This window comes from Stegodyphus dumicola, chromosome X1, assembly GCF_044657685.1.
Source record: "Stegodyphus dumicola isolate Sdum_Otavi_A_Nest chromosome X1, ASM4465768v1".
In the NCBI taxonomy this organism is placed as follows: domain Eukaryota; kingdom Metazoa; phylum Arthropoda; class Arachnida; order Araneae; family Eresidae; genus Stegodyphus; species Stegodyphus dumicola.
Window position 1 is genome coordinate 63,965,331 of NC_140780.1, and position 14,488 is coordinate 63,979,818.

Below are 14,488 nucleotides of genomic sequence, written 5' to 3' on the forward strand. Positions count from 1 at the left end.
GTTGTTTCTCGAACGTCACGGCTTGACGCTCCCCTCACGGTGCGAGTGGGGGGGGGGAGAAGTATGCAAACAAAACTTCAATAGCGTGAGTACGGACGTTATGGAAAAAAGAACCAAATGCATACAAAAAGTTAAAAAAAGTAATAAGATCATAAATGCTGAGCAGTAAAAGCTAATATAAGTGAAGAAGAAGAAAGGAAAAAATCCTACCTTGATCACGGGATTTCAGATTAAGTCCATAATAGAACATTTTAAATTCTTGGAAGGAACAAAGACAGCAAAAGAACATTTTTTTCCACAACAGCTGGAGAACGGTAACGCTCATCAATGAAAAAAAAAAAAAAAAAAAAAAAAAAAAGGAAAAACATTCCGGTCTTTCCAAACTTTAAAATAAGCACATTAAGAAAAGACAAATTTAGGAACAACTCCAGAATGATCCATTCTCCCAACTCCAACCCCCGTCTCCATAATCGCTGTGATGGACAGTTCAAGTTTCTGTCGACGGACAAATGCTTGAAGTCCATGGTTGTTGATGATAATACTCATAAAGTAAATTAAAGTTTACACCCCTTTAGACTGTAAATTGTACTTCAACCGAGTGGAAGGTTATTTCCTCCTTTTATCGCAATGGAGTAAACAAGCCACTTGTATCCTCCAAAAGGAGCGAAAAATAAATTTTAGTATTATAATTAAAATATAAAATGGTTGTAATTTCTTACGAGTGGTTGAACTTAGGCACTTACTTAGGCACTTTATTTTGTGCGGCCCTAATTTATACTCTAATCAAATATGACTTGATATCAGTGTTGATCTGTTCTAAGGTATCGTGTTTGTTGATATTTGGTGTTGGCTGAAGTTGTACATTATCTATATATTATATTTTAAATTATTTAGCTTTTGTATTTTACCGGAACAAGAAAGTTGGTAAAGTAATAAGTGAACTTCTTAAATCCAGTTGTTTAAAACTACCTATCAGAATTTTCATGATTATTAAGATGTTTGTAAATACCCCTGTTCGATTCATATGGAAATTGAACAATTTTCGTATTGTGCGGTACTCGCAGTTCTTTACATCATTTCCGAAGGTAATTTTGCACCATGTTTTTATGTATTTCATTCTGCGTGTATTTAAAAATTTTTCTGTTGTAATATGAAATTTAGGTGGTGACTGAGGAGTAGCTATCTTTCTATGCTTCGTAAACCATTTCAGTCCTAAGATTTTGATTTATCAGTAGCGCACGAAACTGGTGAATATATCAAAAAGAAATTTGTATGCAATAAGTCCGGGAAAACCGGTAACTGAACAACGCTCTAAAAGCCACTGTAATTTACTTGTAATATAAAATAAGAATAACAATAACAAAAAAGTTTAAATTTGGAAGTAGTATTATAATGAAACAGCTAATGAAAACCAATAATAAACAAATTTTCATGAAAAGATCGTAGAATCGTGGGGCAAAACATAGAGGTTTTATGTATCCCATGTCATTTTCATCTTAGGGTTGGTTTCTCAAGAAGTGTAAAAAAAAGCCCCCCTTTTTTTTTTGAATTTCCTGTTTGTTACATTTGTTTGCATTACTCTTTTTTTTTTTTTTTTTTTTCTTTTGCAAAATATGGTAAAATGAAAAATAGATACTTTTGAATTGCTGAAATGTAAAAAAAAAGTCTTATTGCTTTCATCAGACTGATTTGCTGAATTTCTTCAGTACTATTATTGTTTCATAAAAGGTAAAAGTATTATGAATTTTATGAAATTATTACATTAAAAACATCACAGTTTCGTCATTATTTTGTATGTGTGTGTGTGTATATACAGATGCTTAGAAGTAAGAGTCTAAAATTTGATAACCAACAAAAAAAAAAAAAAAAAAAAAAATTCCCTACTTCATTGATATATAAAAATTCCACAGAGTAATTAATTTTTCCATGAATTTAAGATAATATTTTTACCATGTACTCAACTGTTAATCACCCAAATTAGCAATTATTGTTTTGCTGTTTCTTCAAAAATTTGTCTGAAAATGTTGAGTTTTGATCTGTATTAAAAATATGGGTAATTTTGTATTTGACTTACTGAAGCATAAGAATATTTTGCTAAGTTAATTGAAGCATGAGGATATTTTGCTGAGTTAAAGTAACTTATTAAAGCATAATTTATGTTCTCCTGTGCCCATACAAAATAGATTTTATATTTGCAGAACCAGAAGTTCACATTGATCAGATTTCCTAAAATGCTATGTTTTCATTAATAGTGTCTATGATCAGTCATTTAATAGAGTCTGATCAGTATTTAAATAAGCTACAGTCGCATTTTTTCAAATATTCTGTGCAACTCATCTAGTAAATTTTGGTAAAAGTTTACAATTGGGTGCCACTTGTTTTTTGGCGATTCTTTTTTGACGCCAAGATCGGCGCCAGGAAGACACAATTTCAAGATGGCCCCTACGCAAAACCAAAATAAGAAGTCAAAGAATTGCATAAACTCTTATGTCCATGTACACATCGATCTGTTTTCACTTAAAAAAAAAAAAATCCAAGAATTGCACAAACTAGGCATTGTGCACTGCTTTAAATTTGTCCATGTACACATCAGTCTATTTTTATTTAAAAAAAATCAGGAGGCTAAAGCAAAGTTAAACTATCATGGTAACCAGAAATGAGATTTCATCGCCAAAATTTTACAAAAAATTGTCGATAATCGAAGGGGCACCCAATTCTACACTAGAGTCTAAATTTTTCCCATTTCATACTTTTGGTCTAGAAATATTTGTGTGGTTGGTAGTGCAAGAGCTTACTTTATTTTAACTCCTGTATTATTTAATACACACACATATATATTATAGTTGTTACAGGAGTAAAATTCTCTGTTCATTTAAGATAATGGAAGGACTTTGCCAGTTCAGTGTAGCTGCTGCTTAAAATAATTTTCATTCTGTGAAGTGCTCATTAGAGCTGAATTTTAATATTTATTTAGGCAATATATTGCTGCTTCAGAGCTAATTTTATTGTTTATTTAAGCAATCTTTTAATTTCATCACTGCATGAGAGTATTATTTTAATGTAGGGAAAATGAAATTTTATACTGATAGGTCAATCATGAACATTGTTTATTTTTTTATTTAAGTTTCAAGTGGTGAAATTTATGTCTCTTGAGCACTTGCAAGCATATATTTGGTAAAAGTATATTTACGGGTACCCCTTGTCAAAAATTGCCAACCGAGTTTGTGCAGTTCTTTGACTTGTTATTTTGGCTTTGTGTAGCAGCGATTTTAGCGCCAAAAATCGTCGCTACACAAAGACAAAATAACAACTCAAAGAATTGCACAAACTCGGTATTCATGTGCACATTGACCTACTTAAACAAAATCGCAGAATTGCACAAACTAGGCATAGCACACTCCCTTGACTTTATCCATGTACATGCCGACCTATTTTCACTTTAAAAAATTCAGAGAATTGTACAAACTTGACATTGTGCACTCCCTTGACTTTGTCTATGTACACATCGATATATTTTCACTTAAAACATCAAAGGAGCACCCAATTCTAGGTAAAACTATACAGAACATTCAGCTACTCAGGTTACCATAAATGAAACAACAACTTCATGATAATACAAGGGCTACCCTTCAGTCTACTCTTACCATATATTTCATATTCAAGTAATGCATTTTTTTCATGTTAAAATATTTTAAATCAGAAGTAATTCGACCTTACAAATCTGAAGTTCTAATCTGTTTGATAAAAAAATTCAAGTTGTCTTTTTCTTGCATCATGTGTGTTGGTATAATGCAAATAAAAAGTGTTCTTGTGTATATTATATCTTAATATGTAGGAGATAGAGTGTATATGAAAAGTATGTTATGATGGCCACTCGCATTATATAACAGCATTGAAAAGCTTTAATATTATTCTGATCTTTATTTTCATTCTTCTTGTATCTAAATTGAGAGTACTTGCTGATTATGTGCATCGTGATAAAAATTTCCTAATAAATACTGATGACTTTGTGAATTGGAGACAAAGATTTGTTTAGCTTGTTTACACCTCATTAACTATGTTCCACTCATAAGTAATATTAAAAACAGTATTTTATGAGGAATAAAAATTTTATGAGAATGAACAAAAGTCTGTATAGCTGATATGTACATTTATACAGCCAGAGACTACTGTTCAGTGAAATGACAGCTATATATATAAAATGTGTAAATCCACATGTACTCAAGCATGTGTTATAGTACACATATGTATGAGTTGGCTGTTGGTGCATGTCAATTTGAAAATGCAACAAAAAAAAAAAAAAAAAAAAAAAAAATTCTACCGATTATTGCAACTATGAGTCAAAGTAATCTGTCAACTCAATACTTTTTTTTTTAAAGTTTATTTTAGTTCTAAATGAATTATATATTTATAGATTGATCCTAATTCCAAAGATCATGGAGGAAATTTGGTTGCTGAAGTACTTAAGGTAACTAGACTTTTTTTTTAATTGTTTTCATCATTGTATTTTAAATATGCTAATTATTTAAAAATGTTTAAGTTTTTCACTTATTCTTTGAAACTTTCTGTGTAATTTTGTTAAATAACAATTAATTAAATGTAACTGTGAACTCTTCTAAACATCCTCTTTATTTTTTTATACAAATGATTGAAGAATTAATTAATTTTCATAGCCACCCTGGATGAAATTAATGGTGCTATTAATGGTCCTAACTTTATTATTGTTTCATATATTCCAATACTTATATTCTAAAGCTACTGAGTTCTCTTTAACTTTGCTCTAATGCACAGTATAGTAGGTAGCAAAGCCTCTTTACCATGTATCTGGTGATGATGATGATGTCGTGTCTATGGCAAAGTGCAATTATATAGCTCCGAAGCTGTCAAAGACAGCTTTTGCAACCTTGGCAGCTCTATCAGTATAAAGTAGGTCCACTGGGTCTTCAATGCGGATGCTAAACAGTCGCCTGGATTGCCGGGCAGCTGAAGATGTGATAGCGAGACAGTGGGATGTCATCTGGGCAATGAGGACAAATGTTGGTGTAACTACGCTGTCCGTCTGCAGAAATCCTCATCCCTTTTAAGTGATGTATCTGGTCTTTGGTTCATATGCCGTATGCATTTAAGCAAACTGTACAATACAGTGAGTACATGGAAAAATCTGGCACGACAGGCTTATTTACTAGTTCATGAGGTTTTTGTCTTTCGGCTTATTAAATGAGCTCGTATTTGACCAGAATGAATGTTGCGCATGCATTCAGTTTTAGTTCTAATTTTTGCATTATTCAAAAAGAAGGAGTAAAATACTTTTATAATTATTAAAAACATAGTCACGGAATTTTGATTTCTGTCTGCAGAAATAAAATGGATTTGGTAACAAATTAATTTATTATTACATTTTGAATAATCGAGCCCACCAGTGGGCGAGTAGTAAAGTTGCTAAACACTGGTAGTTCAATCCGAGGTTTGAATCCCGCAAATGGACTGGCTGCATGGGTGTTTTTTTTTTACCCATGTGTAATGTGTGGTGACTAGACAAAAGCCCACTGGACGAAAGCGCATGCGCCAAAAGACCCCACTAGACCCCATGCGACTAATACCCAAACCGATGAAAGAGCACATTGATAAAATCCCACATTGATAAAGCCCGCATAGATATAAGCCCACATTGATAAAAGCCCACAGAGATATAAGCCCACATTGATAAAAGCCCATACTCACAAAAACCCGCACCAATATATATGCTACATTAAAATGAATTTTTTTCCCCCTTTTTTCTTCAGCTGCACAAAGTAGATTAATGAATAAAGATAAAAAAAAAAAAAAATAATAACAAGTAGAGAGTCAATCAAAATAATGTAATTAAAACATATATATGTAATCTATTCAGGAGCATGAATTTTGATGGCGTTGAAGTATTGATCCATAATGACTAGAAAATTGGAGGCGAAGGCAGATTAAATCTTCAGGTTTATTTTCAGCAACATGTTGCAGCTACACATAAGTCGGCACATTAAATGTGCCTGTTCTAAAAGGCTTACATTTTTGATAGATTTGCAGCAAAAAAGATGAAGCAGACAGACTGCAGTCCAGCTAAGCCTGGGGAAAGAAAGTGCGTAATGTTCAGGATGAAATCTGAAGTCAAACTGAGTTAGTTTTGTTTCTCAAAGCATTTTGATTCGATAGTTAATATTGCTGCAAAATTATTATTGGCTGCTTGAGCTTTAGTTCCATTTACATCACCAGAATTACGTAAGAGCCACATGACATAGATTTTTCTCGAAATGACGCAGTGCAAATAGATGTTACTCTTTTTAGAAGGAAATTTAATTTATGCTTCTAATTTAATCTTTTACATATTCTTTATTTTCCTTACATATCCCCCCCTTCAAGAAGAAAAAGGCGTTAAAGCACTAGCAAATGCAAAAAAACATAAATCATAAAATTTTGCCTGTAAAGTACAATTTATAAATATCAATTTTTTAAAATAAATTAAAAATTTTTAGAGTCCTATTGAATTTTTCAGCATTTCAGTTCAAAAGTTTTTTTTATTTGAGAGTTCACATAATCATAATTCTTCAGGTAAGGTTCTTGTTATCACAGAATATCACAAAATAAAACTTTTACATAATCGTTACTTATAATTAAATGTAGCACACATAAATATTTATGATACTAATTTCTATACTGATAAATTATATTTTAACACTGTAAATATAATAGAAGTAACAGTTTCAGAAATTATGGTTTGACTGTTAATATCTTTCATTTACAATTCCTGATTTTACCAAATTGGAAGGCTTCGCAGTACTTCTAAACAAGCATATCCATCAATAGGGCTGTCCTTTTGAACCAGTCTGTTCTATGCACTGGTGGCCCAGGGTGCCTAGGCAGTTATTTGAAAAGGCCTCCATTCCTCGCATAAGGTAACTGGCCTTTGAGAACTGCACTAATACATTCCACAATAAAAAAAGTATAATAATATTTAAAAAAATTACAGACACTCATAAGAATGAGAGCCTCCAACATTATCTTACATGAAGAGGGTAAAAGGAACAACTGTACAGAGGTAATTACAGGCCTCTGTGTAGGAACCAGTACACCCTCATCATACTTCATATTTAACATACAATCACCCATAAATTTTAACATGTATTTACCATAATTTCATATCACGTATCTGCACTAATTTCACTTATTTTTTATATCAACTTTATTTTTAGAATAATTATAAAATTCCTATTCAAAATTTTCAACAAAATTTCAAAAATATAAAAACTTACCTTAATAGCCTTCCTGAAAATAATTAAAAATCTAAGAATTATTTACTTATTTTGCTAAATTATTAGAATTCAAATTTCTAATATTATTAAATTATATTTCTTTATAGCACAGTGTTCATTTTTAATGTCCAATTTATTAAGGAAAAAAAATCAGTTCCCAATGTAGATTCAGTTACGCAAAAGCAGAAGCGAAAATAATTTTCTGGCACCTACTTTAAGTGTAAATGTAATCCCATAACTGCGAATTTATTCGCATAAGAGCCGGATCAAGATATGCAGTTCGATGACCTTGAAAGCACTAGAATGATTTGAAACGTTGACACTTGGAAAACATTCGTCATTCTACAATAAACAAACCCTGGATTAATTTTGAAAGGCTGGCACTAGATTTCATTTTTAAGCACTCGCAGCAAATCTATTATTCGATTTTTTTTTTCACATTTTTATATTGCTGTTGAATTACGTTGAACTTATTAAATCACCGCAAATGTTGAATTAAATTTCAAAGCATGGATTTTGACTTTAAATACACTTGTTTGTGAACGATTCGATGTAGTTGACTCGCTGATACCAGGTTTACCAGGTTGCGCACATAGATTGACGAAGCCATACGTATATTGAAGATACAGGCATTAATTAACTAATTCACTTTCACAGTCATAGCCACAATTTGAATGATAACACTTCTGTGAAGAACAGGCACATTTTGATGATTTAAAACACTTTTCTGTTTTTCTTCTAAACATTTAAGAGATTGCTGTACACTGATGTTAGCACTTTTGGACTTGCAGGTACTCGATATCCATTATGAATTTCCGTTACACATAGAAGATAGATGATATATACAAAAGACTTCCAATAGCTTGGCGAAATTTATCATTTGAAGTTAGGAGATTTTCTTCCTTGTTTAGGTTATAATAGTTCATTTCCATTGGTGTGCTAGCGTGTTTTGCTTCTTCAAGTTGAAATTGCTTGACAAGTTGATTTATTTTATTTTTCTGTGATAAGAGATAACTTCCATCTTCCTTGCGATTTATTTCCATGCCTAAGAAATATTTAGCTTCACCAAGATGCGTTATTTGGTAACGTTTCTTTAAATCATTAATTGTTTGAAGAATTAGTCCTTCTTCTGTAGAACTTATTAGGATGTCATCAACATACACTATTAAATTAATTCTTTTATCACGAACCACTTTTGTGAAAAGACACGGATCTGCTTTGCTTTGACTGAACCCCAGATTCTTCAGTGTATTATCAATTTCTGCATTCCAGCACCTAGCTGCTTGTTTGAGACCATAAATCGACTTCTGTAATTTACAAACTTTATGTCTTTCTTCCGGAACCACGAATCCTTCTGGTTGTTCCATATATATTTCTTCATTTAAGTTGCCGTACAAAAAAGCTGTTTTAACATCTAGTTGATGTACCTTGGCATTATTATACGCAATCACTGCCATATTTTTGAGTAAATCCTTTGGCTACTAAGCGTGCTTTGTATTTTATATTTTTATCAGTTTCATCATATTTTGTCTTAAACACCCATTTGCTGCCTACTGCATGTTTTCCTGGTGGTAATTCTGTAAGTTTATAGGTTTCATTTTCTTTTAGAGAATGTATTTCTTCTTGCATAGGCTTGATCCAAGCTTCTTGTTCACGTTTTGGTAAGTTTAGAATTTCTTCAAAGCTTTCTGGATCTTTAATTTTAAGTAAGATTGATTCTTCGTCTTCTGCTTTATAAGAGAATCTTTCCGGTGGGACCCCTTTGGTTGATCTGCTAGAAACCCTTCTTTCTACATTTTCTTCACATTTAATTAACTCTTCGGAACTTTTTGAATCTTCTGTAAAATCATCGCCAAGAGATGTTTCTTCATTATTTTCTTCATCTTCTTGCGAGTTATTGAAGTGAATTAATTCTAAATCTTCAGCATTATTTTCTGCAAGTTTGTAAGGTAAAGACGCGTTTTCTGAAAATTTAACAGTTCTACTTGCTATTATTTTTCTTCCACCTACATAAATCCTGTATCCCTTACTTCGTAAATCGTATCCTACGAATATTCCTTCTTCAGCTCTGTTGTCGAATTTACGCCATTTTTGTTTGTTCACATAATAAAATGCTGTACAGCCAAATACTCGTAAGTGACTTAAGTTTGGTTTTCTACCATTCCACAATTCATATGGTGTTCTATCTGTGGCTTTAGTTGGTAACCTATTTTGAAGATATGCAGCAGTAGCTGCTGCTTCAGCCCAGAATCCTTTTGGTAATTTAGAGTTTATTAGCATAGCTTTTGTCATTTCTATTAAAGAGCGATTTTTCCTTTCTGCGACGCCGTTCTGTGCCGGACAATAAGGAACCGAAGTTTGGTGAAAAATGCCGAGTTTCTTTAAATAATTTTCAGTACTTTCGTTACAGTATTCTGTACCATTGTCGGATCTGAGAACCTTTATTTTCTTTCTAAATTTATTTGTTGTCGATGCAACATACTGTTAAAGTTTGTCGAATACTTCATCTTTTGAAGTAATAAAATAAATTTGAGTATAACGCGAATAGTCATCAATGAAAGTTACGAAATATCTTTTCCCTCCTAAGCTGTTGACTTCAATTGGCCCACACACATCTGTGTGCAGTAAATCCAGTGGATTTTTAGATCTAAAATTAGTTTTGGGATAAGGTGTTTCAGTTAGTTTCGCTTTTACACAAGTAGAACATTCAACACTATGAGTGCATTTGCCAAGTTTAATGCCGTCTGCCAAATCATTTTTCTCAAGTGTTTTTATGGCATCTATATTTCTGTGGCCTAATCTTTGATGCCATTTTAGTATACAGTTCGTATTTGAACATGAAACATTATTAGCTAAGTATAATTGGGTTTACGATCAATTTATATAAACCTTGCTGAGCGTTGCCGTCGGCTACGAGTATATTGTTACGCTTTATGTAACACTTATTACTATCAAATGTAACAATGCAACCTTTATTGGTAACAGATTGAACAGAAAGTAAATTACTATCTAAACCTGGTACATACAATACATTTTCCAATTTTATTTGTGTAACCTGACCCTTTAAGTTTTGAACTTTAAAATAGCCTTCACCAATACCATAAGAATTTAATTTAGCACCATTGGCTACAGTTACTATTTGTTTATTAGAGTCATTTAACTGAGAGAAAAAATTCTTATCACTCGTCATATGAGTTGAGGCTCCCGAGTCGATAACCCATTCTTGCGTTTGCGTGTTTTCATGTTTATTTTCCACTTTTAGAACTTGATTAAACTGAATCTGTGTATTTTCAGTTTCAATACTTTTAAAATACTTATTTTCTTTAAGTTTTGTTATGTTTTCTACACTTTGTGTATTTGCTATTTGGCATGCATTACTTTTATAATTTTGAGAATAATTTCTTACTTTACTATTATTTACATCTGTTTTCGGGGAAGTTCTAGCGTTGCGTTTTAAATGAAAACAGTCATTTATTGTATGGTTATTTCTCTTACAATAAGTACAAAATTGTGTAACATACTTTGGTTTATTTTCGCTTTTACTTTTTAAAGCAACTGAATCGTACTTTTGAACTTTCTTAGTTTCCACACGTCTACAATACTCATCTATTAGTTTGTTTTTAACATATTCTAGCAACAATTCAGCTTCCGATTTACTTTCTATTGCAGTTATTAAGGAGTTGTATGAATTTGGTAAAGAACATAGTAGTATTGCTATTAAGTTATTTTCTTTAATTTCTTCACCTATACTATGCAGCTTTTCAGCCAACTCTAGTACTCCTTTGATATGTTCCTGCATTTTAGAACTTTCATTATATCTAATGGAATAAAGTTTTCTAAGAAGAAATAACTTATTTGTTAAATTTACACGTTCATGGACACATTTTAACTTCTGCCAAACTTCTTTTGCAGATTTACTATGTAAAACATGGATAATTTGCGAATCCGAAATGTTTAGACATATTAAAGCTTTAGCTTTACGATCATTCTTTAACCAAATATCAGTATCATTTTCCGGTTTTTCTTCGAATACAACATCATCTAAACCTTCTTTTATTAGAAGTTGTTTTATTTTAAATTTCCACACTGAATAATTTTCATCTGTTAATTTTTCTATACAAATTGATTCTTTTAGAATAGACATTATTACTTGTTACAATTATTCTTATAAACTTTGTAACTAGTTTTTTTTTTTTTTTTTTTTTTTTTTTCAACAAAGAGTTTTAACACTTTATGCCCCTGGAATCTTACAACATTACAAAATTTCAATTTCTCAATCTCATAATCTTTTGTTGGTTGTGCATTAGCACTGAAGGCGTAATGAGTCCTTTTCCTCAAGCACAGAATTAAAGAATCATAAGTCAAAAGATTAACTACGAAATCTTTATTTAATAAAATAGGATAATTTTGCTTAACTTAAGCATAACAAAAAGTAATAATGTTCAAGGACATTAAAATTGAAGCATTCAAAAGAATAACTTACATAGAATCATCATCAGTACTAAATATCATTAGGCTTACCTATATTAGGCAATAAGAAAAATAAACAGGAACATACTTTGCCATCGTACCTGAAAGAGAAGAAAGTACTACTGGATTAGACCTTTGGCCAGGTACAAGTAGCTAGGGTGAAAATCAAATATACTGCATTGCACACGAGCTTTACTTTCTCTCGTCAATATATACCTTGGCGCACGTTCGTTTCGTATGCCTTTCGAGTTTCATTATGCAAAATACCTAAATTTATGCTAACAGTTAGCAGATGTTTCCACTAGAATTCCAGCGCACTGGACATGTGTCCTGTCGACTCAGTTGTTATTCAGGAGCAGGAATTTCGATGGCGTAGAAGTGTTGATCCATAATGACTAGGAAATTCGAGGTGAAGGCAGATTAAATCTTCAGTTTTATTTTCAGCAACATGTTGCGGCTACACACAAGTCAGCACGTTAAATGCGCCTTTCCAAAAGGCTTACATTTTTTATAGATTTGCAGAAAAAAAGAAGAAGCAGACAGACTGCAGTTCAGCTAAGCCTGGGGAAAGAAAGTGCGTAATGTTCAGGATGAAATCTGAAGTCAAACTGAGTTAGTTTTGTTTCTCAAAGCATTTTGATTGGATAGTTAATATTGCTGTAAAATTATTATTGGCTGCTTGAGTTTTAGTTCAATTTACATCACCAGAATTACATAAGAGCCATATGACATAGATTTTTCTCGAAATGACGCAGTGTAACTAGATGTTGCTATTTTTAGAACAGAGAAAGGAAATTAATTTACTCTTCTAATTTAATCTTTTACATATTCTTTATTTTTCTTACATACATGTATGTGTAACTTTGTTATTATATTTACGCTACAAATGGAAGTGTCCTCGTATGAGTCCGACAAAGGGAGGTAAAAGGGAAGTAATACTGGCCACACTGCTTCTTTTAATTCTACAAAATTATAAGGAGTATAAAATGTAATTTTTTATCATATACAGAGAATAATGTATTTATGAATAATTTAACAGTGTATGAAATTTTGCATATAATCAATTTAATATGGAGAATTAAAGCCGAACTTTCATTTCAAAGAAAAAAATAAAATCACCGTATCCTATTAATATTAAGAAAACATTTGTGTGCACTATCACAAATACTGTTTTCATAGTGAATTAAAAGCACGGTTTCAAATAATCTAGTTAAATTTTGACAACTCGGATTTTATATAAATTAATTTCATACCCACTTGAAATTTAATTTTTAATCATAATAATTATTGTTCGTAAAATTTTTCAGTCATAGCTATTTTGGGTTTGCTGAAAATGTGTGCTGTTTTTAAGTGGGCATTCATCTTGTGGGCTTTTGTCATGCAATTTTCTAACTAGCTGATGGCTATTCAGGCGGGAAACCATTGCTTTCCTTTTCTTTTGCCCCCAGCTGAGTGAAAAAGCAGTTAAAGAGAGGAGAGGCATGCTTAAATGCTTTATTCCCTATCGAACCGGGTATGCCAAAGAACAGCCTCAGAAGCATGGTCCATGCTAAGAAGAGAGGGGTTGGCGAGAGAGCAATTCGAGGTTAGTAAGAAATAAATTAGATTTTAGATATTTTTTGTTAGTAACTAGAAAAAACAATATCTGAAATTCCACTTGTAAGTTAAGTTAATCCTTGTTTTCCATTTCTTTTAGTCTAGTTCTTGAATAACTTTTCTCTAAGGATTTAGTTAGAATTTCAATTATTTTAAAATTTTCAATAACTGCAAAACGAAAGGAATTAAATATTTCTTAACCATTTTAAAAGGATAATTCCCTGTTTTTGCAGTAAAACAGCAGAGTGGAAAATATGCTAGTTCCTGATTCGATAGTGTCTCTAACAACTTTTTAGTGAAACATGCCTGTTATATCATGTTATAAACATGCCTGTTAAAAGTGCCTGTTAAAAGCCGTTGTTTAAAAGTAAAACTACTGAACAATTTCTAAAAAAATTAAATTATTACAAATATTAAATTTACGTAAAAGTAATATTTTTCATTTTAACTTTCGTATGCTTGAAAACGCATTTAACTATTTGAATGATATTACTAACGAAGGTTTCTGAACTCAAGAACAAGAGAATTTAAGAACCATGAGCCCAGCATTGTAAGAAAAGTAATCTTGCACATTAAAAATAAATTTTATTTCAATAAAAAATATGTTACTTGATTAACTGTAAACGCTTAAAAAACAATTTATTTTAATTTACCGTAATTATTTATATATAAAAACTTTCAGTGAAACAAATTTAAAGAGCATTTAGAAACTGGATTTCACTGGAACACTTTTTTTGTGAGTTTTATGCTGTTATTACATGTTAAATATTATTTCGCCTAGATCAGTGATTCTCAACCACTGTGCCGTGGCACTTTTGTGTACCTCCAAATTCTTAAAGTGTGCCACCAAATTTTAGAAATGTATATACAAGTCATAAAAATTATAATGTAATCTTAGTATACGGTACACATGGGAATTGGCGAAATTCGGTTTTTGAGACATTAATAAGCACACCAATTGTGGTATCCAAGCCGATTTTGGTGCCGAAGACCTTCTGTATTTGAATTAACTTTGAATGAAGAGGAGAAACTAATTTTGCTTTCTGATAATCGAGTTTTAATTTTAAAATATTTGGAAGAATAATTTAATCCATTTTGGATTAACAGTAAATGCGATTAACAGTAAATCATAATTAACT

At 31.5% G+C, this 14,488-nt stretch overlaps 1 protein-coding gene across 2 annotated transcripts in view; it reads left to right on the forward strand.

The window, feature by feature from the left end:
• The first annotated feature begins 448 nt into the window (after positions 1 to 448).
• The window catches only part of LOC118190568 (2-hydroxyacyl-CoA lyase 2-like), an 83,607-nt gene continuing 69,567 nt past the window's right edge, over positions 449 to 14,488 (forward strand). The window contains exons 1-2 of one of the 2 annotated variants that reach the window (XM_035361306.2): positions 449 to 821; positions 4,415 to 4,468. In XM_035361306.2, coding sequence (XP_035217197.1) covers positions 702 to 821; positions 4,415 to 4,468 — 174 coding nt within the window. In that variant the 5' untranslated portion in view covers positions 449 to 701. Of the gene's footprint in view, positions 1,086 to 4,414; positions 4,469 to 14,488 lie in introns of both variants that reach the window. The other variant, XM_035361307.2, reaches the window with a different exon arrangement.